Source organism: Cryphonectria parasitica (assembly GCF_011745365.1).
Source record: "Cryphonectria parasitica EP155 unplaced genomic scaffold M406scaffold_1, whole genome shotgun sequence".
NCBI lineage: Eukaryota > Fungi > Ascomycota > Sordariomycetes > Diaporthales > Cryphonectriaceae > Cryphonectria > Cryphonectria parasitica.
The window spans coordinates 1173329-1198731 of NW_024468909.1; the positions used below are offsets into that span (position 1 = coordinate 1173329).

The 25403-nt window shown below is 50.8% G+C and overlaps 10 protein-coding genes across 10 annotated transcripts; 4 read left to right on the plus strand and 6 right to left on the minus strand.

The window, feature by feature from the left end:
* Positions 1-721: 721 nt before the first annotated feature.
* Positions 722-2182, plus strand: M406DRAFT_245757 (family 15 carbohydrate esterase; the record flags this gene model as incomplete). The annotated part of the gene is made up of 3 exons (XM_040916355.1): positions 722-1370; positions 1454-1967; positions 2047-2182. 3 exons carry the CDS (start codon positions 722-724, stop codon positions 2180-2182), a joined length of 1299 nt encoding a protein of 432 aa, XP_040780705.1.
* A 37-nt stretch (positions 2183-2219) lies between these two features.
* M406DRAFT_270718 (NAD(P)-binding protein) lies at positions 2220-3323 on the minus strand (the record flags this gene model as incomplete). Its single annotated transcript, XM_040918088.1, has 2 exons — positions 2220-2951; positions 3039-3323. 2 exons carry the CDS (start codon positions 3318-3320, stop codon positions 2262-2264), a joined length of 972 nt encoding a protein of 323 aa, XP_040780706.1. The 3' UTR covers positions 2220-2261.
* Positions 3324-4302: 979 nt separating this feature from the next.
* On the minus strand, positions 4303-5924 carry M406DRAFT_284199 (MFS general substrate transporter; the record flags this gene model as incomplete). The annotated part of the gene is made up of 4 exons (XM_040918551.1): positions 4303-5067; positions 5154-5481; positions 5553-5669; positions 5734-5924. 4 exons carry the CDS (start codon positions 5922-5924, stop codon positions 4315-4317), a joined length of 1389 nt encoding a protein of 462 aa, XP_040780707.1. The 3' UTR covers positions 4303-4314.
* Positions 5925-7035: 1111 nt separating this feature from the next.
* Positions 7036-9183, minus strand: M406DRAFT_36092 (uncharacterized protein; the record flags this gene model as incomplete). The annotated part of the gene is made up of 6 exons (XM_040923991.1): positions 7036-7544; positions 7601-7735; positions 7792-8067; positions 8153-8354; positions 8427-8620; positions 8700-9183. 6 exons carry the CDS (start codon positions 9181-9183, stop codon positions 7036-7038), a joined length of 1800 nt encoding a protein of 599 aa, XP_040780708.1.
* Positions 9184-9924: 741 nt separating this feature from the next.
* M406DRAFT_34495 (uncharacterized protein) lies at positions 9925-10547 on the plus strand (the record flags this gene model as incomplete). The annotated part of the gene is made up of 3 exons (XM_040922025.1): positions 9925-10126; positions 10205-10410; positions 10473-10547. The coding sequence occupies 3 exons, from the start codon at positions 9925-9927 to the stop codon at positions 10545-10547; spliced, it is 483 nt and encodes a 160-aa protein (XP_040780709.1).
* Positions 10548-11194: 647 nt separating this feature from the next.
* On the minus strand, positions 11195-12105 carry M406DRAFT_247844 (aldolase; the record flags this gene model as incomplete). The annotated part of the gene is made up of 2 exons (XM_040916488.1): positions 11195-11972; positions 12023-12105. 2 exons carry the CDS (start codon positions 12103-12105, stop codon positions 11195-11197), a joined length of 861 nt encoding a protein of 286 aa, XP_040780710.1.
* Positions 12106-12933: 828 nt separating this feature from the next.
* Positions 12934-14766, plus strand: M406DRAFT_245423 (uncharacterized protein; the record flags this gene model as incomplete). Its single annotated transcript, XM_040916332.1, has 4 exons — positions 12934-13197; positions 13279-13405; positions 13520-13716; positions 13798-14766. Coding segments are annotated over 4 exons (1557 nt in total), but the record flags the coding sequence as incomplete, so codon positions are not given.
* Positions 14767-15117: 351 nt separating this feature from the next.
* On the minus strand, positions 15118-15812 carry M406DRAFT_320054 (uncharacterized protein). The gene has a single exon (XM_040919340.1). It carries the CDS (start codon positions 15680-15682, stop codon positions 15347-15349), a length of 336 nt encoding a protein of 111 aa, XP_040780712.1. The 5' UTR covers positions 15683-15812; the 3' UTR covers positions 15118-15346.
* Positions 15813-17122: 1310 nt separating this feature from the next.
* Positions 17123-18679, plus strand: M406DRAFT_270725 (DHS-like NAD/FAD-binding domain-containing protein; the record flags this gene model as incomplete). The annotated part of the gene is made up of 4 exons (XM_040918089.1): positions 17123-17270; positions 17353-17555; positions 17624-17696; positions 17779-18679. 4 exons carry the CDS (start codon positions 17123-17125, stop codon positions 18501-18503), a joined length of 1149 nt encoding a protein of 382 aa, XP_040780713.1. The 3' UTR covers positions 18504-18679.
* A 4652-nt stretch (positions 18680-23331) lies between these two features.
* On the minus strand, positions 23332-24967 carry M406DRAFT_66226 (uncharacterized protein; the record flags this gene model as incomplete). The annotated part of the gene is made up of 4 exons (XM_040924980.1): positions 23332-23701; positions 24087-24344; positions 24376-24658; positions 24919-24967. The coding sequence occupies 4 exons, from the start codon at positions 24965-24967 to the stop codon at positions 23332-23334; spliced, it is 960 nt and encodes a 319-aa protein (XP_040780714.1).
* Between the last annotated feature and the right edge of the window lie 436 nt (positions 24968-25403).

Consider the following 25403-nt stretch of genomic DNA (forward strand, 5'->3'; position numbering starts at 1 on the left):
TTTTGGTGGGGCTGGCGGGGTACTTTCATCTTATCTTATCGCTGGGACAGGGGGCAGCGCTCTAGACCCGTCAACACCCCATCCCTCCTTGATGTTTCTTCACCACTTTCACCATGCATTTTGTGTCTCATGAAAATGTAAAACCTGTGCCAAAATACATACAATTCAATTTCAATAATGGAAATCCCTCTGATGTCTTGTGTCATGCATTCCGTCTAGCGTCATCAACGTCTTACCATCCTTTCCATTTTTGCTCAACACAGCGTAGCTAATTGGCTGTAACATCACGTCGAATATGGTTGCATTGTTCTTGATGTCGATTACAACAGTTCCTCTAGCAATGGACGGGTCCATGATCCGCCTGTTCTGAGGAGACTTCGCTGGGCATGTTCACTGCCCTCCTCATGCTCAAAGGCGGGGTCAATATAGATTCATATCGGCCAGCAGTCCTGTCAGAGCAACCGTTCTCTCTCTGACATAGCCAAATTAGATTGTCGTCATTAGTGCGGCTAATATTCATGTTAAAGAACGGAATACTACATAGGCGGAGGATATATAGAGCGTTACCGGTAGATTGGATGAGGACCTATTTACTCTGTCATCAATAAATCCAGCACAAGCCCTTGGAAAATGTCGCCCATCTCACAAATCTGTTATCACCTATTTGACGATTGAATGAATGATCGTGGGGCTGGCTGATTCGATACATCAGAATCTCGCAATGTGGAAAGACGTTGAATTTATTACGATCCTCTCACTCTGCGTGGCTGCGAGTTTCTCTCGGATCACACCTCTCGAACAGGCTTTCATTTATAGCACATCTGGAAGGGCCACATCGTGCGCGACAGTCCCATTGCCTTTCCCACAATGGTCTTCATTGCCACAACAAACCACGATGCCTGACCCTTTCCTGCCTCTTGGCCTCACCACCACATCCAACGCGGGCAATGACTCCCTCACAGACTTCGCCCAGGCCGTCATGGATGGCAAAGCCAGTGGTCGTATCCAGACTCCTGACGAGTGGTACGCATGCCGACAGCCAGAGATCCTGCAGCTGCTTCAGGACTATCAATACGGCTACTATCCAGATCATTCCGACGAGAATGTGACCGCAACGCGATCCGGGAACATTATCACCATTGCTGTCACGGCGGGCGGGAAAACAGGGAAATTCGTGGCTGATATCCAGTTACCCCTTGGAGCGAGCCAAACCGCTCCTGTGCCCGTCGTGATAAATATTGGTGGCATGGACAACAGTCCTTATATCGCCGCGGGAATCGCCATTGTCGGCTTCGAGTACACGTCCGTTGCTGCGGATAGCAATGGTAAGACTGGGGCGTTTTGGGATATCTACAGTGGCAGAGACATCGGTAACCAAGTCATCTTGAGCATGTATCTTCATTCCATCACGGAGACTGACTTAAATTCCGCGTCTTTCTTTTTACGCACACAGGAGTTCTCACAGCGTGGGCTTGGGGTTTTCACCGCGTTCTTGATGCTCTCAACCTCACTGTGCCAGAGATCGATCCGGCGCGCGTCGGTGTGACAGGATGCTCGCGGCTTGGAAAGGGCGCCCTCGCAGCCGGCCTGTTCGACACGCGCATCACACTGACCATGCCCATGTCCAGCGGTGTTCAGGGCCTGGGTCCATACAGATTTCACAATCTGAGCGGGCAGGACGAAACCCTCGAGAACTCCAAGGCCGGGGCGCCATGGTGGAGTGATAATGAATTGGGCACCTTTGTGAATCACTCGGAGTGGCTCCCCTATGATGCTCACACCATTGCTGCTGCGATTGCGCCGCGGGCACTGGTCATTGACCAAGGGACCGGTGATCCATATACAAACAGCAAGGGGACAGCCATCATCGTATACCCGGCTGCTAAGCTCGTGTATGAGTGGTTGGGTGTTGGTGATAGGATTGGCATGAGCGTGAGAAGCGGTGGACACTGTGATCTCAGTGGGTAGTAAGTCTCACATTTGCTCCCTTGAAATGAGCTATCGACATGTGTATATCCCTCAAGATGTGCTGACCATACTTCAAAGTACTTCTGTTCTACAGTTTGTTGAGAAGATCTTGCTGGGGAAGAACATTACGCAGGATTATGATGATCTCAGCGCGTATGGGGGTGCCATGTCCTCAGCCTACCCTTGGGCAACAGCTGTACCTTCGATCTCATAATAGGACAAACAACGGATGAAACCGTGGGGGTTTTGGAGGTGCTTTTCGATATCTATAGCCTCGTTTTTTCTAGTCTAGTCTATGCTTTCAACGAGTCAATATACTCCTTCACCAAATCCTCCACCTTCGTGTCCCTCAACAGTCCCAGCCGATCCGGCGTACTTGGGTCGAAATCCTCCGGCCAGCTCCTCAGGATCCTCTCAAACTCGGGGTTCGTCTCCTCCCTCAACAGCTTCAGCTTGTCCTCGCCCCCAAACTTGGCCAGCGCGTCCATCATCTCTTGTATCGTAGTAGACACACCAGGGAACATGATATGCCTCTGATGCCTCGGCAGTGCGTCGCTCTTCAGGTTCAACACCCGCACCAGGTTCTCGATCGTGCTGCTCGGCGAGCATATGTACGTCCGGTACGACCGGTCCGTCAGCGGGATCACGCACTCCTCACCCTTCATAGGCTCGCGGAACATGCCGGACAGGAAGGACGGCGCCGCATTACTAGGCGCACCGGGCCGCACGACCACGGTGGGGAAGCGCACGGCGAAGGCGTCGATGAAGCCCTTGCGGTGCATGTCGTTGAGAATGATCTCGGTCGAGAACTTGTGCGCGCCGTAGGTCCCCTCAGGCGTCGGCGTCGTGGCGTCCGTGATCACTTTGGGCAGCGGCTGTCCGTAGACGGCCTGTGAGCTGGAGTAGACAACGCGGACACCCGGGTTGGTCTGGCGCAGGGCCAAGAGCAGGTTGCGTACGCTCTCGACATTAACTTTCATCGACTGGTTTAGGTTGCATTGGTCAGCTTTTGTTTCTTTGTCTCTCGACTGTTTTCCTTCTTTCCTCAAGTCTCAAAATTTCAAACTTACCAAGTCAAAGTTGGCTTCTGACCCCGCAGACATAATGCCGTGGAAGATGAAAATGGCATGTAGTGGCTGTGCAGCCTCAATCAACGTCTTCACGAAGGCCTGGTCGCAAATATCGCCCTTCAAGCACTTTGCATTCTCCGGATGCGCGACACCCTCAGGCACCTTGGGCTGCACGAGATCCGTCAACACGACGTTGTAACCATCGTTCAGGAGACGCTTCGCCAGCATGGGGCCGATCATGCCGCCGGCCCCGGTGATTATGACATTCTTTGAGATGGACATGCTGTCGAGCTGTGTGGATGTGTGTGGATGGGGGACGATTGCGGTTGTCGGGAGTCCTCAACGCCGTCTATGGTCAGAGTGAAGATTCTTATAAGGAACTCATGAATTTTCTATGAAGCTCTGTCATCGCTGAGTGACTTTCAGCCTGCTCTTAGAGGCATCCACTGCCATCGTCACTACTTCGCATGCTGCGCTACTAATTGCCGCGTCTCGAGGACCGCGTCACGAGGTCGCATTCTGCCTGGTGTAGACAAGGTTTAGACTGCCCATGGCTCCACACATAACGAGTCAACGTGTGGGGGCCCGAACATCATTGCCCCGGATCAGCAAAATGAACCCATAATTCGGGTGTGAACTGTATGCACAAACAAGCCCCCGCAGGACACCGTTTCCAGGCTGGATAATACCTCAGAAGTCGGGCGGGGTATTCCACTTTTGGTTGAAGTGTCGGGGTACAAATGTGGGCGAGCTGTACATAATGAGATATAGGCAGCTTCGAGGGCATATTTTAAATGTTGAGTTAAAATTTATGCCTTGCTGAATGAGTTTACCCCTCGACTGGGACGAAGTATAGACGAGACTGTCTAATTTGTTTCTAATCTAGTTTTTGTTTAAACTCTCTGATTCGCATGAAGGAGCGGTCTCAGATTCCAAAATTACGAGCAAGAGATTGAGATGGAATGGGTCTATCTACCCGGGGTTGATCTGCCTTCAAACTCCCCCTTTTCTTGCAAATGCGAGAAGCCGAGATACCAAGTGTAGCATCAGTATGCATGAGATCATGTCAGAGAGACGATGAGCAACACTCAATGGCTTACATGCTGTATGTGTCCTTGCAAAAAAAAAAACCCCCAAAAAAAAAAAACCGCCAAATGAAGTACTGATGCTTTTTCTAATGCAATGAGCCATATGACACGTTCAAGGTCAAATGGATAGTGTGAATCTTCGAATTTGTGATGCGTCGCTTAGCCAGCTACGAAATACTTTGTACTTTTTAATTCGGGTACCTCCGGAGCAAGACCTGCAAGGCAAGGTATGAGACAATACCAGTAAAGCAAAGCCCGCTGATGACGCCAAAACCCATGAGATACTTGGGCGCATCGCCAGACGGAAACAGATATGCACCATAAATCTGTGCCAAGTTACCCATGGCGTTGACGATGGCAAGGCTGATGCCCCTGACTTCATGATTCATAGACCCAAACGTCGTCGACGCGTACGCCAGCGAGAGTGCATTGGAGGCCCAGAGACCGCTGGCCATGATGACAAGCAGAGCATACCTCGCGTGAAAGTTGTACACAACACAGGTGATGATCGCGCACACCATGGCGAGCCCCATCCAGGCGCCCAGTGCGTAGCCACGGTACTGGGGTTTCTTGTCCATGAAAACGCTGTTGATGGCAGTGCAGATGAAGGCAGCCAGGTAGATGGGGACTGTCATGTACTGAGTGACGGCGCCGCTGTAGCCGAGGCCCTCTACGAGAGTTGGGTAGAAGTATGACAGCGTGGACGAGCCGACGACAGCCATGTAGCCGACAACGAAGATCCAGGTTCTCCAGTTGAGGACGGAGTGTTTCAGGGCTGTGAGGTGGCCCATCTTCTCTTCGCCCACCACTGGTCTGGACCATTGGAGTCGCTTGGTTGCTAATTCACGTTCTCGGTCGGTGAGGCGCTTCGTGTTGGCAGGGAAGTCCAGGAGGAGAAAGGATGCGACTATTGACCATCCTGCAGTGGCAGCTCCTTCAACCTGTCATTGAGGAATAGTATTGATCAGTCAGAGAGTGTCATTCATTACCAGGCCACACATACGATGCGGCATAAGGCAAGACTCACAACAAAGAGCCATCTCCAACCTGGGAGGCCGTGTGCACCGTCCAAGTTCTGCTCGATAGCACCGGCTATAAGCCCGCCAAAGGCACCAGACAGGATCGCAGCCGAAATGTAGACACCGAAGCGTTTAGCCTGTTCGTTTGGCTTATACCATGACGATAATATGAGGAGGACACCCGGCGCGAACCCGGACTCGAGGACCCCCACGACGACTCTTAACCCAACAAGTGCTTGGTAGTTGGGTACCCAGGCCATTGCGATTGTGACACAGCCCCAGAGGAACATGATGGTAGGAAGAAAAATGGACGGTCTCGTTCGAGCTAAGATCATGCTGTGTTGGGTTATGCAGGTTAGCAAAGTGTCACAAGGCAACAGTTGTCCCTGTCCTGGAAGTTGGCGTACTTGGAGGGCACTTCGCAGACGACATAGCCGATGAAGAAGACTGTGAGAGCCATTGAATACTCGTTCGAACCGAGACCAAGATCTGTTGCCATGCCAGACGTCTTTGCGTTGCCGATGCTGATTTGCGAGTACAGTGTTAGCGTTGACGGAAAAGTCCTCGAAATGAGTTCCAATAACTCACTTGGTGCGGTCCATGTACGAGAGAAGGTACATGCACCAGATGGCGGGCAAGAGATAGAGGTCAATCTTGCGTACAAGCTTGCGCTCCTCTTCGGTATCGGGTACATAGTCATCCACTGCACCAATCTCATGAGGCTTGGGAAGATCGACTTGCGTCTCTTCATCATGCTGGCTTCCTGGCTTGCCGTCCATGTTGTCTGGAGGAGGAGTAAAGAGTCCAAGGGTGAGAATGCCTGTATCCAGCGTGTTGTCGTCACGGGGTAATTATAACAAGATGTAATCGAGTCGGGAGTGAGGCTCGAGAGGGATCGGCAGGAGTCGAGGTCTTTAAGTTAAGCATATAATGACCTGTTGCTTGTCCTGGTTCTCTTGTACTCATACCTCTCTACCCCACGATTCGGTTCACTCGGCTGATGTTCAAGGGAGGGTAGCTCCGAGCCTCTGCGATGCTAGGCTCGCCAAAAGATGGCCTGAGGTGTTTTGGACGGCTGTGTTAATTTCAGCCTAGGTGGCATCGTTAGTCTGGGCTGAACCCATCAAGGATGTTTGACAACTGGGCAGAGGAGTCAAAGACCAGTACGGAATTTAGCAATAGCCAGAGTCTCCTCCCAGTTCATCAGGTGGGGTCTGGGGCCCCGCGTCCCCAGATATTATCCTGACTCGGTGAGTGTGGATGATTCATCTCCCCCTCCCCCCCGCGATCTGCCTTGAAAATCCTTACTAGATTGTCAAAGCGTACCAAATAGCTGGGCCGTTGTTGAGGAGAACCACGAGACGCGGGCGGTAACAAAGAGCTAGCTAAGAAACTTGTGTGCGGCTGCTGGCACGCGGGATTTATTCCGTGTAACACTTACCTGCTGGCGCTCAAGCATAGGCGAGCTCGTCGGAGCGCGGAGTAGCCTAGTATTAAGTGAGAACTATTCTAGATAGATCTATATTCTTCGTATTGAGAAAGACTTGTTGTTAAGTCTGGTTATGTAGACAAAGCTTGTCGTAATAAGAGGCATCCTTCTGCTTCTCCATCCCGGAGCATACTCACTCCCCGTTGGACTTGGAAGAAACAGGGCACCGGGAAATACAAAATGAGAGTATGAAAAGAGAAAACTTTAATTGATACAAGCTACATGATTTGCTATCCCTGGCCCAGTTATCGGGTGGTCATATCTAAATATCACCTTGATAGAAAACATAAAACTACGAACGAACAATTTAACAATCAATGGTTGCCCTAGCTATTTTGTAACTACACGCGCAATTTGAATTTGATGCATTAGGTGTAGCATATGCCGTTGTTCAGCTTGTATTAAGGCATACCTCCCGACGAGAAGGACTTCATAGCTTTGGACATGCCGCTCAACCACTCATACAATGCCCACGCCCCAGGGTCGGGCAACTCCTGACCCTGTGCCTCTGCAACATAAGTTGCTCGTCCAAACTTAGCCTTCAAGTATCGTGTAGCTTCAGCCTTCTCCTTGGCGACCCCGACAGCGTGATGAAAGTCCTTTACCTTGGCAAAATCCTGAGCAAAGGGGAGCAGAACGTCCATTACAGTTCGGTCGCCCTCCCTTGCCCCTGTGTGGGTCTTGAGGGCAGCGACCGCCTGCTCTAATGCGACAGCGAACTCCTCGGCGTTTGCATGTGAGGGGCCTGTCGAGGTTGACGTCTTCAGAGCAGAAGTGAATGCCGACAATAAAATGCCCAGGATAGCACCCAAGGTCCCTCCCATATCATCAACAGCGTCCGTTGTGCTGTTGAGGAAGTCGACCACAGATCCTCTGTCTGCTCCACCCGCATCCAGAATCTTGATAATGGCTGGTCTAGATGTCATTTATATGTATGCAAACTCAACAAAAAACAAGAACACTCACCCTCGGACACACCCTGCACAGCCTCGCCACAGTCTCCGTCTCCCATGACCATGTCCCATTTCGTTAGGTTGGGCTCTGCCGCGATGGCAGCTTCGCATCCCGCACGAATGACGATTTTAAGGAGAGTTGGGTCCACTATGAGAAGTATGAGCTTTGTGAAAACATGTAACTAGACTGACCAAGGCACTTACCAACTATATCGGCGCCCTCATTGGACTTGGCAGCCCCATTCATCTGCACCGGCAACGCTTGTCTGAAATCGCCTTCCGGTCTGGGAGCCGTCAAGTTTGGCCATGAGACTGCTGTGGTAGGAGCATCCAGAAGCTCTAATAGCTCTGTTACAGGAGCACTGATTTCTCTTGAAGCGGCCGACAGATTGCAGAGCGAGATAGAGAAGCCTGGGGCATTCAGTGATGTCTCAAAAGCCCCAGTGAGGACCCTGACTGGCGTAATCTTCCAGCTCGTTTCTATTTTTAATTTTGATCGAAATCAGCATGGGTACAAATCTGCAAGCACTTTGTTTCCTCCTTTCTGGAAGGTGGGTATGCATACGTAGTTGGATGATCACTTCATCAGTCAGCGCCCCCAGCTCCAGATTCGACAATCCTCCATAATTGTTCACAACCAGAACACTGGAGTCATTGGGCTCGAATGTGACGAAATATCGCTCCGTGTCGTTCGAGTCGCAGAGCAATTTCAGACAGTGCTGAATCAGATTCTCCACAGAAGGAAAAGGTGATAATTTTTGCGCTCCCTAGATGATGATCAGTCGGGTCTTCTCTGTTTAATCTTCGTTTGAAATTTAAGTTGGAGTCAGAGAACGTACTGGTTCGTTGTGAATACCAGCACCGACTATAGCCACATCCTGGGGCACGGTCTCATTCCGTTGACGACCTGGTACGTGGCAATGATCAAGAGCAGATCCAATCGAGACGACGTGAGAATTCACACCTCGTCCCAACTCCACGCACCGCTCAAAACTGTATTTCCTGCCAACCGCAGCACCTGTGATCTTCATAGCTGCAGCACAGCAAATCACTTGTCAACATATCTTGTTCAAAATCCATGACTGACCCCCTCGAGCAAATGAAAGACTCACGAATGATGTGGCCCGGCATGCCTCTTCTCCCGACTGCGCCACACTTGCTTCTGCCAATGGATACATCGTCTGCTAGATGGATCATAGCGACATTCTTGGACAGACCTTGTGCTTTGGCCCGCTCTGCCGCCAACCCGAAATGAAGCTTGTCACCTGTGTAATTGGTGATCATCAAGATGTGGCCCTGCTCAGAGGGCGTTGCCTTGATCGCCGCGAGAACTTGCTTTGTGCTAGGTGAAGCGAAGATATCACCACACGCAGCTCCCGCCAGCGCGCCCGTGCCCACAAATCCCGACCATCCCGGCTCGTGGCCAGAACCACCGCCGCTGATGATCGAGACGGTGTTCGGGTCATGATAGGGGTCGTAGACAACTCGTTCTGGCTCTATCAGGGCAAGATGAGTATTGGCGGCTGTGAGGGCCCTCAGGTAACGGGGCACCAGTGTGTTGGCCGCAGTCTCTGGGAAGAAGTGCTTATCCGACATTCTCGGAATTGGGATTGGACGAGCAAGCTGAAGATGTCAACTGTCTCTGTATATATCGCTAATAAAGAACAACTTAAGGACACCTCAGAAAAAGTCTTGAATTTGAAGAACCGTTCTTCTAAATAAGATATACACACTACTACTACCTACATCGCTGTCTAAACGCAGCAGTATGCGGACAGTGTCACCCTGCCGAAAATGTCCACTCTGGCCATGACGGGCAGTAGGCCCAAAACCATGCGAGGAAAATACATATAGCGGACCATTCGAACGGTAGATAGCCTGTTGTTTCGTGACTGAGTTCTTTGGAGCCGAGTTCGTATAACGAAACGCAAGTACTCAACACGAACAGCGTGACACACAGTCGTCGTGCCGCGTGTCGAGGTCCCTTGCCGCTCCACGTACATGCGCTCTCGAATCTGCCCACGAGGAGTCCCTTTTTTGTACGAACTCATTGCAGCAAAATACTCAACAAGAATTGGAAAGAGTTAGGCGTCCGATTCGCGGCCCAGTACCCTCTTTGAATGCTGCCCGGGTCAAGACGACGCTCCTCGTTTGGACCCACACAAAGAGCAACACTGGTAGCATTTGATATATCGCGGCCTAGTCAAGGCCACTGAAATATTGCTGAAGAGTGAGGCCCTTTGACTTCTCGTAAATACTCATTACTTGAATCCTCAGCTTTTCTAAACAGTCTCCAACGCCTTATCCCAGTCTGCATTGCTTCCCTTCCTATCGACCATGGCTGGATATCGCATTGTTCTTGGTGGCGACGATGCCGGCTTCGACTACAAATCCACTCTCATCAAGGACCTCAGTGCAGATCCGAGGGTGAGCGAGGTCATTGACGTTGGCCCAGAGTCGTCGTCAGACAAAACCGCTTATCCTCACTTTGCTATTGCCGCTGCTGAGCTCGTTGCTCAAGGCAAGGCTGACCGCGCTTGTGAGTCTTCATTCCGGTCTTCTTTTCTTCTAGATGTTTGGAGTAACCTTGTGACTGATGTCCTCGGTGGTGGATTAGTGTTAATCTGCGGGACCGGTCTGGGTGTTGCAATCTCAGCGAATAAAGTCAAGGGCATCAGGGCTGTCACGGCGCACGACAGTTTCAGTGTTGAACGATCTATCCTGAGCAACAACGCTCAGGTTCTATGTCTCGGTGCTAGAGTGATCGGTGTGGAGCTTGCCAGGAGACTGGTAAGAGAGTGGTTGACTTACAAGTTTGATCCAGTAGGTCGACAAGCCATACTTCTCCTCCAGGTGACTATTTCTAATCAATGGATGTATTTAAGGCATCTTCTTCAGCAGCAAAGGTCCAGTGTATCATAGATTATGACAACGGTACTAGCATAGCTGCAGCGGCATAGATTTCTCAATAGTATTATCAACATAATTATGCATAAGCCAACCAGATTTTGATGTTATCTCGATTCTCGTCCATTGTGTTGACATGTAAAACCAAAACAGTAGACCTCAGTTCCACACAGCATCACAAAGTAAAGATTGAGGAAGCCATGAGTTGATATCTGGTGTCCTTCTTCTTCTTCTTCTTCTTCTTTCTTTTTCTTTTTTTGGGGGGGGGGGTGGGGGGAGATAACATACTTATACGGTACTCTGGCGCGACATACAAAAGTTGAAAATTTCTTGAGATTATGACAAGTAAACTGACAGATGGACTCGTGACACCGCTTTAATATTAGAGAAATATATACAGACCAATACGGATTGAATAATATCCATAAGTTCGTCCTAACAGACCAAGATCCAGGTCCGGTCACGTACGATGGGCGGGTTAGGAGCCTCATGCAAAATCACATGCACCCGAACAATAGCAGCTTAGGGGCTCTTCGCTGCGTCAGCGTTGATCGATTGCAACCCTAAGACTTATTTTGCAATGTGATACTTAGGCAGAGAACGACACTCGAAACAGATCGCACTTGTCGGCAGTTTCCACGTTCGTAGAGCTTTGATTTTGATTTCTCGGCACAGATTACACCGATATGAATTACAGGCTCTAAGCTTTTCCAGTACTTCCACAAACATCAAGAGCCCATTCTGTCAGCCTCTGAATTTCCTTGGTTCCCTCCTCCATCAACGTGGTAAGAGGCTTTGTGGGCGCATTGCTCTTGAGGTAGTTGTTGTAGTCGAGCAGGACCAACTTGTTGACGTTCACCTTCACACACCCACCAGCCACGCACTTCTTGGTGACCTCCTCGGGCCAGTCGTTTGTTCCGTGCACGACCAGGCGCACCCTTCCAGCAACCTTCTCTCTGATCATTTGGAGCCTGTCATACTCCAGGTTAGGGCCCTTGGGCCCGTAGTCCCCGTGCACGTTGCCAAAAGCAGGTGCGAGAAAGTCGATTCCGGTAGCAATGAAATCCTCGACCTGCTCAGACGTAGTCAGGGCGCCTTCGAGGTCCGCAGTATCAGCGATACCATCCTCACCGCCCTCGATCCGTCCTGGCTCCGCCTCGGTCGTAATCTTGTGCTCGTTGCAGAAGGCGACCAGTTCTCGGGTCTTCCTCAGGTTCTCGTCCATTTCATAGTGGCTCATATCCACCATGATGGAGTCAAATGGAAGGTTTGCCGCCGCATGCCTAATCAATGCCTCGTCTTGTGCGTGATCAAGGTGGATCGACACGGGCACAGACGCTTGCCGTGCGTATTGTGCTGCGGCGTGAACTAAGAGCCCGTCGCTGTAGGTGATAGCCCAGGGAAACAGCTGCAGAATGAGCGGTGAGCGTTTTGCTTCTGCTGCACGGATGAGGCCCAAGATGCTCTCGATGTTGTACCTGGAGGTGGTCAGCCTGACTTCCAACTGCCTCAAGAGTTGAAAACGTACGCGATGGCCGCGACCACACCATAACCGCCATCGTCGGCAGCCTTGAGGATTTGATATGTCTTGTTTTGCTTCTTCCACTCCATCGTGTCACTGGGCCAAAAGTCTCGAATGGTGGAATGAATAAGGCGTGCCTGGTATCGATGTTTTCGTTGAAGACCACAGGGATGATAATGATGTCAGGTAATATATTTCACTCACTTCAAATACACTAGCTCTTTACGATGCTTTTCTGGTTGACATGGCCGAATAACGAGTCACGCTTTTCGTAATGGTTGTGACGATTCGGCATGGCAACAGTACCATGGCCACGAGTCGCGCCCAGTTCCGAGCCTAATCCCCAAAGGACCATGAGGTAACTCTCGAAATGGAACAGGCCAGCGGGTCTGGAGAAGCGGGCCATGTTTCCCCAGCTCCACCACCCCACAAAGACTGACCTATCATACCGCGTTACCAGGTTTAATTTGCACAGTGAGACGCGGCTCGTGGTAGAAAAGTCCCTCTTGCCGAGCAAGAGTCCGGGCAGAGGGAGACAGAGGTCAACCGCCGCCGAGTCGCGCTTCTCCTCTCCTACTCCTCCCTCCAATCTCGCGTCTAATCAGGGCACCGGTTTGTCAAATATCAATGTGACAACGGAGGGGCTGTCGAGTCGCGGTTCAGCGAGGCTGCAGGATGCAAGGCCTCGAGAGGCCGAAGAAAAGAGTCCGGAAGTCCAGGGGAAAAGGGTTGAGGACGACGAGTGGTTGGTAAGTGTGGAGAGATCCATCTATTGTCCTCGTTCCGAGATTGAGTCTCGAGACGCAAAGGGTTCCAAAGACATTGATTAGAATTTCCTGATTCGTTCGGATGCCTTTATAAATATCTTGCTGACCCTCTCAAGTCTAACATGCCGGAGGAGACACAAGAAATGTGATGAGCGTCAGCCTGTGTGTGGGCCATGTTCTATTTCCAGCAGAGACTGTGTCTTTCCTGACATCGGCTCGCGACACAATGGAGAACCTCCAAGCGAGATAACAGAGATCTCTACTGCACAAACAACAACGGACTTGGCCTCTTTAAGGGCTTTAGTAGCTGAGGAATCGTCGTCACCCAGCCATGTTGTCCCCCAGGTGGTGGCCGAGGCAGCAACCACACCTCTTCAGCAGAGTCAGGTGTCGTCGTTGCCTGCAGCCTACGGAGTAGAGTTTCCATATCCAAACACTGCTGCAGTTCAGGTACCACAGGCTCTCCAAAGGTTGGACAGCGACCATCACCTGCAGTACACTTACAGCCCGGACACTGTCGCTTCCGAGTTATTGACCGCGGACCTTGCTTCCACGCGCTGGCTCGGTCTGCTGGCACACGATGCAGCCCAGGCCGATAAGGGATTTTCGTTAACCTCGACACGTTATCCAAGCCCAGCAGCAGGAGACCAGAATGCAGTGCAACATACCCTGCAGACAGGAGGACCACAAGACTCTGTACCCCCAGTGCCGATTACCTCCTCATCCATCGCCGCAGTAAATGTACCCTCGAGGGTTTCCGAGCATGAGGATCCTGAAGTCACGTCTGAACACTATGCGTGGCAACTGAATCACGACATCCCCCTTCAGAGCCATGAGGCTTATCTATTCAGAACTTTTGTCGAACACGCTGCCTCATGGCTGGACCTGTGCGATCCACGAAAACACTTCTCCACCCATGCTACCAGGCTCGCAGTACGTGCACCGGATTCCCCCAAAAATTCAAATTCTGCCATGCTAATATGTACCTCGGAGCTAACTGATGAATGTGAACAGTTGCGCAATCTGGGCCTCATGAAGGCCATTCTTGCCTTGGCTTCTCGTCATGCGATAGCGAGAACCCAGACTCCAGAGACGGATGTCAACGTCCCCATCCAATATTATTATGAAACCTTGCACTACGTCCAGGAGTCCCTACAGTATACAACATACACCCGATCCGAAGAGCTGCTCGCCACAGTGATCATCATCTCGACCTACGAGATGCTCGACGACGCAAACAGCAACTGGAAACGGCACCTCAAGGGCGTCTTCTGGATCCAGCGCTCACAGGAAGTCCACGGAGCCTCTGGCGGTCTTCGGCAGGCCGTGTGGTGGGCCTGGCTGCGTCAAGACCTGTGGGCTGCGTTCCGTGAAAAGCGAGCCTGCTTCAGCTTCTGGAGGCCCATCAAGGTCGTGTCAGAGCTGAGCCAGGACGAGCTTGCCAACCGGGCTATCTATCTCCTGTCACAGGCCGTGAACTACTGCGCAGAGTCTGCATCTACCTCCATGGCCATGAGTGAGAAGGTGCAGGCTTCAGAGACACTCCTGGCGGCACTTGAGCAGTGGCGGGCGTCTCTGGGGCCAGCGTACAGGCCTCTGCCCACTCCGCACCTTGCAAACTCGGCCTTTAGACCACTCTGGATACACCCTCCCCAGTATGGCGTTGCCATACAAGCATATCACTTTGCAAAGATCCTGATCACTCTCCATCGCCCGGCTGAGGGGGGGTTTCACACATATTTACAGACCCAGCGCGTTCTTTCGGACGCCGTCGACGCCATCTGCGGCATCGCTATGGAGCTGAAGGACGAGGGCTGCCAGATCCTCTCGGCGCAGTGCCTGTTTGGTGCTGGGCTCTGCACCCAGGATATGAAGAACCGCGACATCATTATCGCCTTGATCAGAAGTTGTGAGGCGCGTACTGGCTGGCCCATGTCGAATCTCATTGATGACTTGAGGGCAGAATGGGCCAGCTTCAGTTGAAAATCCGGATCTTCGAGCTTCTTATGGGCGTGATATACCGACTCGTTTGAATATTGGACTTTGTAGGAATTCAAAGTTCCGAATAATAATAAAAAAGGAGAGAAGCCTAGCAGGGGAACAGGATCACATTCTCCTAATACCAACATCTACGCATGTTGAATGGCGAAAGGTTTCAAGACTTCGTGTATCTCAACCAGATACTATCAGTCCTCGGATCGTTCTACGAATACGACACTATTTATCCTGGTAGTCGAATACATAAACCTTCTACCACTGTGTACACAAGATATACCTCCTGGTCTGCATCATTAAGTCGCCATCTCCCTAAAACTATGTTAGCTTCTCATCTATCCTGCAGATGTTATTATAAATGAAGTACCTTGTGTGGCAACGACAGTGGACTCGAGTCTCTTAGGCACAAGACTGTGACCACGTGGATGATGAGTCGGTCAAGGATACAGCTTTCCCTCTCTGTTTCAGAGTGCTTTCTTGTGTGTCCGTGATGGAAGGTCCAAAATGTTTTTGAGGGACGGGCAATGTTGCTGGAGGCAGCTGCCTCCAGAGATCATGTCGACCAAGACTACTCCTTCTTCTTTCCCTTGCCATTGTCAGGCTTCTTCCACATGTTGGAAAATGGATACGTGGTTGGTTTAGGGTTGTAGGTGAACGGCGGGAAGGAGTAGTACTGATGTTCAGCCGATTGGGAATCTTGAGAGGCTCGAGGCTTGTCTTCCCAGGCGACATGCTTCACTGGTTTGGGTTGTTCCATGGGTTTCGCAGGCTCGGGCTGCTGGTTGATAGGCTCTTGGGCCGATGATGGTCCTGGGCCGTTGTTTGACTGCTGGTATGGGTGCATCACCTGAAGCTCGATGTTCACGGAGTGCTCGCTCGGGCTGGTGCCTTCCTCACTAGCCATGGTGTATGCTTCTTCGTATGTATGTTACTAGTATGTTTGATATTGTGGTGTTTTAACGGACGGGAAAGCCTACTTGCTTGTTCATTTCATAGTCCTTGTTATATAAAATTGGAGTAGGAGAGGTTTGGGCAATGTCTGGCTATCACTCTGTGCATGTGCATTTCTCACCTTGTTTACCGTGACGGGACTTGAATGACCGAGGACATCATGAATTCAGTTCATTTTGCTTCACAGTTAAGCACCTACATGAAACATGCATACTCGAGATTGTGGTCACTTGAATTGAGCTACAGCTTCGATGTTGTTTGTACGAGGTTATGGTGACATAATATTCACCAAGAGCCTCCGCAATGAAAGTGTTTCACGATACTGCAGAGAGCCTTTACCAAAGTAATGACAAAATTTCATTGACAAATTCAATAGTCCAAATTCATATGGCAACTCACTGTTACATAATACATGTCTGCTGGGTATACTAAGAGCTGCAGTTAGGACAATTTGTGCTTCTTCTGTCATGTATGCAGCAGAAAGCACAACAATCTCAAGAATCATAATCGCAATGCTTGTACTGCTGTCCATATGTTCCTGCCCAGCATGATGACCATGCATTATCATATTCATCATACCACATGGGGTCAGTGCATGCTGCACTTCCAAGACGACACTCACCTTGTCATATTGACTGCCAATAAGCTGCGTAGCAACCAGTATGTCAAGCGAATTGTTGCAACAAGAATCCTGCATCGTCACGCTGTGAACTGACAAAGCTGTTGATCGAGAAACAAACCAGCTGCCGAGCCACATACCACCAACTCAAGTCATCTCGAAGTCGAGACCTTGAAGATTCTCTGTCTCCAAGCTGGCATGCATGTGATTCATCAACATGCCATCGACAGAGCGAGCAGTAGTTTTCGATACTCTCATTTAGCAAAGAACAGCATATTCGCAATCTTTGTGAAATAACTTGTCTGAGAGGAAGAGTTATGCGCCAATCACTAGGACTCTGCTGCTGTATCCTTTTGTTTGTTTTTGGACAAAACAGACAAAGCTATTCATTACAATTTTCTATAGTAATCAGCCAAGAGGTCAGTATTCCTGGAAGCCCAACATCTTTGAGACCATCAATACTTTTCAATACCAACCACTCAGCCAATCAGCACACATCACAATGTGTCAAGTCTGGTCAGGGAGCCAAATCTCCAAGTTCAGCCTTTGAGTTCATTTGGTACTTAGGCAGACACTTGATGAAGGGCACTAACTTTCTACCCACCCCGTAGTTCACACGCCCCCCAGCCCGCCATCAAGTGGGTATTGCTGCCTAAAGCGCACGCTTACCGCGCACAATATATAAGAAAAGTGTGAACTTCAACTTGGGATTCACAGACTCACTTTTTTCTATTCAATTTTCTCTTTATCTTTTCCATCCTCAACTCGTTCACTATGGCTACAACCGCTCCCAAAATCGCAGAACAGGAGCATCAAGAAGAGTCCGATGTGGTGGATCGCAAGGCTGCGGACCTCGCCGAACGGATCCGCCGCAGCAAGCACTTCATCGTATTCACTGGTGCAGGCGTAAGCACCTCGGCAGGTACGTGGACCTCTCTGAAGAATCAATAAAAAACACGATGCAAGAGAGAGAGGGAACCTAATCAATCTGATGGCCAGTACAGGCATCGCGGATTTTCGAGGTCCAGAAGGTGTCTGGACCCTCATGGCGCAGGGCAGAGAATCCTCTATCAGGTCCATCGATACAGTGCAGGCCCTCCCTACTCCCGCGCACATGGCTCTCGTTGAGCTGCAGGATCGGGGAATGATGAAGTATCTGGTCAGCCAGAACTGCGACGGGCTGCACAGAAAGAGCGGGATCTCGCCTGTAGGGCTGCCTCAATCTGTTGACGGATTATATGTCCATGGAGGCAAGTTGCTGACTTTGAACAACAGGACAGGATCTCAGAGCTGCACGGCAACAGTAATCGCGAGTACTGCAAGGAGTGCGGAAAGGAGTACATCCGCGGTGAGTCACCCGCCGGGGAAAGGGACTTGGCTGCCTATTCAACGGCCTTTCATGATTATTTACTAAACGTTACCCAATACAGACTTTCGAGCCGTGGCGCCCGACCACAACCACGTTAATGATCACCGCACAGGGCGTAAGTGCGCGCTATGCAAGGGTGTGCTTCTGGACAGTATCATCAACTTTGGCGAGTATCTCCCAGAGACTCCTCTCAAAGAAGCCCGCAAGCACGCAAAGAAGGCCGACCTGTGCCTCGTCCTCGGCTCCTCGCTGAGGGTACCGCCGGCATGCGAGATCCCCGAGACTGTCGGCCGCAGCAAGACGGCAGCTCTGGTCATCTGTAACCTCCAGAACACGCCGATGGACGAGTTGGCTGATGTGCGCATTCATGCGAAGGCGGACGATCTGATGGAGAGGGTCATGAGGAAGCTTGAGTGTCCGATACCTACCTTTGTGCTGCGGCGCAGGCTTGTGGTGGCGGGGAGTCTTGATGCTGGCGGGCGGCTCCAGGTCAAGGTCTCTGGTGTTGATGTCGATGGTACGCCCATGTCGTTCCTCCGGTCTGTCAGGTGCACCAATAACAGGCGCCTTGTGAGATCCGAGCCGTTTATCATCCACTTCCGCGGCGCCAGCGATCCAAGCGAGGACATCAAGCTGGATCTCGAGTTCATGGGCCACTATGGGGAGCCGAATCTGGGAATCACGTACCGATATGAAGGCGAGGACAGGAAAGAGACTGTGTATGATTTGGAGTACAACCCCATGAGCAGGACTTGGGTCATCAATGTCAACAACCTCGCAGGATAGAGGAGTCCCTACAGGTCTGTCTGGTTCACATCATGAACTTCTAGAGTGTTTGCACGAAACTTTGCTTTTTTTTCTTTCTTCTTTGTCCCCTTCTCTTTGCTCTGAATTTGTGTTGAGAAACATGTCAATGATCGCAGGCTTTCCATCTGGACTTAATATTAGCAATATCGTCCCTGAGAAGACCTTGGCGGACGACAAGCGGAGGCAACGAGGCGCAAGAATGATCGTGAACAACCGCATGAGAAACATATTGTACACCTGACTCATTCATGCTAGATTGAAAAAGAGCTCTACCAGTTTTTGCAACTTTAACGACGGAGAAGAACGAGCACCAGGCTATATTCGCCAAATTCAAAACTTGCACCTCGAGAGAGATGCTGATGCCATGAGACATGTGCAGCACTCACATCACGGAGGATCGCAATTCTGCATCAATTGTAATGTACCATTCAAACATCTTGTGTCAACTGTGAAGGAAAAAATACCGAACGTGATCTGGTCTCTTTCCTGCACTGATTTAGGTCTTGATTGAAAGTACTCATCATAAAAAGTGTGATTGGAGGCAGCTAACATGCTTTACTTCTGTAAGTCTACATCTTGATAATGAAAATTTTACTTCATATTCTCGATATCTCGAAGCATCTAAATTTCTTCTGATATTGGATAATCAACATCGCTGCCAGGCAAACATCCCATTCTACTTGCACTCCAAACTTTGACTTACTGTCTGGGGCTTCAGCATACCTCTCTATATCTAACGACCCAATTTAAAACTAGCAAATCGAAAACATCGAGCTCAGGGGAGTAGAGGAGAGCATTCGGCAAGCACACCACCGGAATCGACCTGGCAGTCTCTTCAAGACCTGCATAAACCCCCTCCGGACATCATTGGCTTCTGCAAGCAAGGAGATAGTGACGTCAAGCAAGCACCAAGTAAATTGACTTTGCGCGTCGACCTTCCCGCCAGCTTGTTCTTGGGAGTTTCCCCAGGTTTCCACTGATATCATCTCGCGTGATGTCGAGAGACGTGGTCTCACAAGCCAGCTCAGCCCAGCCGCCCTCGGAGCTGGTTGGCCGATCTGTCGATCCCCAGATTCAGGGTCCACACTCTGTTTACGATGGGTGCTCTGGCCCCGTACTCTTATTTTTCTCGAGGCGTTTGGGCTGTTTTCTAACCGATCTAGCCCCAGAAAAAGACGTCTGGCCCCAAGAGAGGAGAAGCCCCCCTGCCCGCAGTGGCGGCGTTTACATCATCCTAAGCACATGCGTGCATCCTTCGTTGCGGAAGGTTTTATTGCTGGCGAAGTATCGAGTACTCGTGTGCTCGCGGTCGTCCATTGGCTCCCTGGGATGTTGTTTCTCCATGCTCTAGTGGCTTGGTGGTGGTGGTAACGGGCGGGGTGTGTGCGTTATTTGGTAGGTTCCCCAGAAGTAAGAGGTGTCTGCTCCGCAATGATATTGCCTTGCATCCCAACGGGCTGGGGGGTTGCGCTGAATGACGGTCGTTCTCACGGTATCTAATGGCGTTGTAGTACCACCATCGTCGTCATGAGCTGCCTTGCAAGGCCAAGCAGCATGTGACAGTCGCATGAGGATTCCCCAATGAAAGACAGCGTTGATAGTAATGGTGGACCCCTTCAGCACTTGGCTGTCGATCGACAATTGTATATCTTCTTATTATCACATTGAGCTCGTGATTGTGGCTGTACTTTTCAATCTGATGTAATGGCCAATCAGTTATGTGACATCTACAGAATTCATGAGGAAGGACACATTTGGGATGGAGACAAGGCAGAATGGGCTTTCTGGAACATCCGACTATCAATAGAATCCTCTCGAAACACACACTCCTCCGATCAACTTTCCATCCACAATATTGCTCGCCAGAACCTATCACAGCCCATCCATCCATCGACCATCATCATCATCAGCTCCGCAGTTTGGGGTCCCACACCAAGCTACGAAGTAATAGTCTAGACCATTAATTATACGGGGTGTGACGAAGAGGGAGGGATGGATTGATGGATGTGAGGGTAGCAATCATCTCTCCGAAGGGGGGGGGGGAGCGAACCCTCAGCGTCACATTCAACAATGCTCTTCCTACCTATGCCGCATCCCACCACCACCATCTACCAACCATTTGATACTCGCAGGACGCCAAGAGCTGGGAGGGCGGCAACGGTCTGGCCTTCGGTCTTTGCTAGACGTCACCAAACCGTGACAGACAGGCAGATATAGAGAGGGGGGGTGGTGGCGGCGGGAAATAAGAGCCACGGGTATTTGCGCCAGGCCAGCTAGAACGCAAGGCATTCTGTGTAAGAATGGAGAAGGCGTGCAAAGATGATGGGGCATTGACATCACCTCCACAGCCACCACCATCAACAGTCCGTCCACATGTGGGGAGCGCAAGTAGTCAATGGCACCGTGGCATGCGTGAAACGCGTCATGAATAGGCTTTGGAGCAAGCTCGATGAAGAAAGAAAGAAAAAAAAAAATGATTAAATGAAAAGCAAGAAAAATAGAGGGACAAAAACATCGGCGGCCAGCTCATTCGAGAGCTTTGCTGTCATAAACGGGTCCCAGCCTCAAATGAGAGTTTGAGGGGTGCGCCCCAGTCTCCCGCTCATCTCCACGTCGCCCCCCAGCCGTTCTCTTCTCGTTCGAGGGAGTTCTAGATTGTCTCGGCCGGTGGGGAATCCGATCATCATCATTGTACCGTGTTGTATGCTGTGTGTGCATCTCTAGGGAAAAGAACATACCCAACCGCCGGTACCTTGAAAAAGAGAACGGGTCTCGACTTGTCCTCAGATTGCCACATGCTAAAGGGGGCGTAACGTGCTTATTGGCGTTGCATGCATGCCCACTATTAATCATTACCATACGGTCGCGGGCTGAACGACAACAATCGTCAGGAAGACAGTAAATGTCAAAGTCCGGCCAATTTGATGCCTTGTCACGTAGTAATCATGTACGGTGTAATTATCGCTTAGGCTTGGCAAATTATCAAAACCAAACCTGGGCTTGCGCCACTCTCTCCCTCCAGAGAGACGCTGACAATTCGGCGGCGACGGGTCGGAGACAATTAGGAAATCCCGCTCTTTTTGCCAATATTTACTTGTGGAGAGAGAATGGGTTCCCGCCACAGTCGTGCGAAGGAAGAGAAAAACTTGTTAGGGGAGCGGAAGGGTCTGTCGGTTATTACGTACTGTATGTAAGGAGAAGGTTTACTACACTGTGTATGTGTTTATGTATGTATCTATGTATGTACATACATCCAAGGGACATCCATCTTCTCGGATAAGGAAGGGAGGGCGGCATATCTGCCTGCATACACGGCGCGCGGTCGGAGATGGTCGCAGGAGGGAGGCGAAAAGATAACAGCAAAAGGGCAGGTTTCATCCAGAGAAGATTGGGGTGGACGGGGGGCAATTGTCGGTCCACTGGCTACCAGTGAGCGCCACAGAATGGCACACACACACACACACACACACACACACACACACACAAACTTACTACAGTAGTCAAGGCGCTACAGCAGGAGGTGCAAGGTTTGCAGAAACGCGCCATGCCTGCGACTTTCTGGGTCAGACCCTTTGGGCATCCCGGGCCCCTCCTCAACAAAAGCCCCCCCTTGCAAGCCACCCACCACCACTACCACCATTACAAGAAAAAAAAAAAACCGACAAAAAAATTTCTGTACTAGAGGACATGGGAATTTGACCCGGGCTAGCCAATGAAGTGTGCAACTCTCGAGTTCGATGTCTGGGGTCTGGTTCACTCATGTGGGTCCGCTACAAGAGGCGCAAGATAGTGATGATATGCCCTCTCTTTTTTTGGTGGACCCCGTTTGATATATCATACCGGACAGAACGAGTTGGTGGTCATGTGTATGCAGCATGTGTGGGCGCATAGGTCAATGAGTGATGGTGTTACGTTGTAATTCAGTGTATCTATGATAGTCGTGACGGTGATTTCTCCCATGGATTGATTGCGTTGGAGGAGAATTGTACCGTGTATAGGATGATTAATCCTCCGCCCGTTGTTAGCCGTCGTTCCATCTTGATAATCGTGGTGGTGCCATCACCATGTGAGATTGCATAAACGATCCAGAGAGAATTGCCCGTTGCTCAAAACATCTATTGCTCTCGTCCCATCCTCAATATTTCGTCGTCTTCACTATACACACGCCGCCGTGCGTGGTGTGTGCGTGCCGTGGTAATCCGATGCTGTCCCGGATCTCGCGGAACGGGGAAAGGCGGGGAGGGAGATGAGGAGGAGGGGAATGATCGACCTCTTCAAGACCCATAAAACGCTCCACAGGTCTAAATCTTTAGACATGTTTGGGACTGTGGGGTATCAGGTGAGCCTCGCGTCGACAAAAAAGACAAGAATATCTTGTTCAGCATTGAATAGCAATGGTGGTGACGATGATGGAGGGACTGCCATCCGACAGACGCCGCCCCTCCCTCAGCCGACAGAGCCGATCGGAAAGATTCTATCCCCAAGGCAAAAGCAGCGTTGAAGATGACCGGGAGAAGCAAAAAAACCGGATTCGAGTCTAGGAGAGTTCTGCGACGAGAACCACTGCCACCACCACATAATACGTACCCTAAAGGTGAGACCCCTAAACGCCTAGACCCTTCATGCATGGCACGATACTCAAACCATATCGACGGCGCCAACCTGAGCCCTCGGACACTGCTGGGAAACTAAAAAAAAGATGGAAAACTCCACATCTGATAAGACGCTGAAATCTCGCATCTCATAAAGACTTGGGGTCTGTTTTGTGTGTGTACAGTAGGTGTGTGTGGGCTTTATTTTACTTTATTTATCTATTTTGTTGATGTTGCAGGGTCTTGTAAATTCGGCTGTCCTCAGAGGAAATTTTCTTTTCCCCTCTTCTGTTTTCTGTTGAGAGAATTGCCACCCTGTCTCGTCCCGTCCGTCTCAGGTAGACCCAGCCGTCGAGGCGATGGTTAGCGGAGGACCGGCGTTGTCGCTTAAGCTGCTGCTGCTGCAGTGGTCCCCGGCATATGCAACGCAACGCAACATCGAGGAGTAGCTCGACTGCTTGACCGGTCGGCATCGGAGGCTGCGAGAAATACTGCAGTGCTGCTGCTTGGCTTTTCCCCTTCGCTCCCGCCTTCGCTCTTCTTCCCCTTTTTCTAGCAAAAAGGCCAGGACGGTACCAGGAACTTCTGGATACAAGTCAAGTTAAGAGCCGACGTCGGGACTGCAGGTAAACTCAGCAGATAGGAGAAGCGCCGGTGTCACATTGGTGTTGTCTCATACGTATGCCGAATGGCGACAAGAGAAGGGAGAGAGAAACAAGGAGAGGTCTGCAAGAATCCTCCATCGTCCGCACATCGGCGCGCTCTCTTTCTCTTAGTTCAGCAGTGAAGAAGGCGATCCCACCTCCAGATTTCAGGGTCCTCCCTCTCCAGGCTATGAGCCCCGGCGGAACTGAACGCGGGGGGACGATGTCTGCCTGTGGTTTGAGGAGCCAGCCAGCTGTTGAGGAGGGGTTGGTTGAGCCTGGAACCCTTGGAAATCTAACCGCCACACCACCACACCACCACACACACTACTACCGTACCATGGTTATAGTGAATCTGCGCAGACAGTGCGAGCTCGAAAAGACCTGGAGGCTCAGATAATTCTTTTCCGGCTATGCCTGAAGAGGCACATGTGCTTGCTTCTTCAGGTATGTTGCATATCAACAACCCTTCCCCCTCCCTCTCTCGAAGTCGATGTTGCCGGTACATCCTATCCAGCCTCAGGCCAATTTTGAGACGGTACATGACTTGAAGCGTCACTGATAGCTCTCCACCCTCCCCGAGTCTGTGGCCCACTCCATCAAAATGCTACCTACGCAAGGCGAGTTGCCGCTGTACGATCGCGGGCCATCCTGTAGCTCTCTCCTTCTCTCTCGTTGCACAAAGGGTTCAGGACACGCAGGTTCCCTTGTTCCACAAATAATCGGAGGCGGGCGGTTGGTTGGTAGGCGGTCGAGTTATCGTCATGTCTCCCACCGTCCTTCTCCAGATCAGCCTGCACGGTGGAACGGCGGTCCACTTGGCTCGTCGCATCCTGTGAATACAGTACATCCTTCCAGAAGACTCGCCTGTTGTTTCGGACTCCTTCAAGTCTCTTGTCTGCTCACACGAGTAGAAGCTCTAAGCGACAAAGGGGATGCGTCAGTATCACGCCTTGGTGTCGTCACTTTGTAGACAGGTCTGGGTCCGGAACCTTATGTCTCGAGTGACCGTGACGTAGTCGGAGGGCGATCCCCTTTGGTGCTGCCCGTTTATGCCAGAAGTAATCACAACGGCAAGCCGAGATATCGCGACCAAAGAGTTTTAGTCATGAACACAGAGACAGCATGGTGCTATCCTGGAAGCAATATTGAACCTACCCTCCCATTTTTTTCTTCTCATCTTCACCGGCTGCTGTAAGACCGACATGTCGCACCGTCATACTGTTGTACAGTAAGGACTTCCCATGTCTTTCAGTTTTCTCATATCTGATAGCTCTGGAAGCTTTCGAGTGGTTGGTAACCTTTGCTCTCGCTTGAGATGGTGTACCTAATTTGTGCCCGACCATTACAGGGTAAGGAGGGGCCCGGAATTTTATGTTGGCGAGACTGACCACCATTGTTCCCTTCCATGCTCACACCTTCCCCAACGGAGGCGTCGGTGCCGCAAACTGGCATCGTCAATATTCGAGAGTGATGGGGTGTCGACGCGTCTCTCGTGAGTCGGCATCTTTCTGTTCCATCAGTCATGTCTTCGGATGAACGCCACTTAGCCATGCACAGAGAATGTTGTAGCATATGGTGACAATGTGCATTATCAAACCCCTCGATCCGGTAGAAAGTGAGGTCGTCACGACCGCAACACT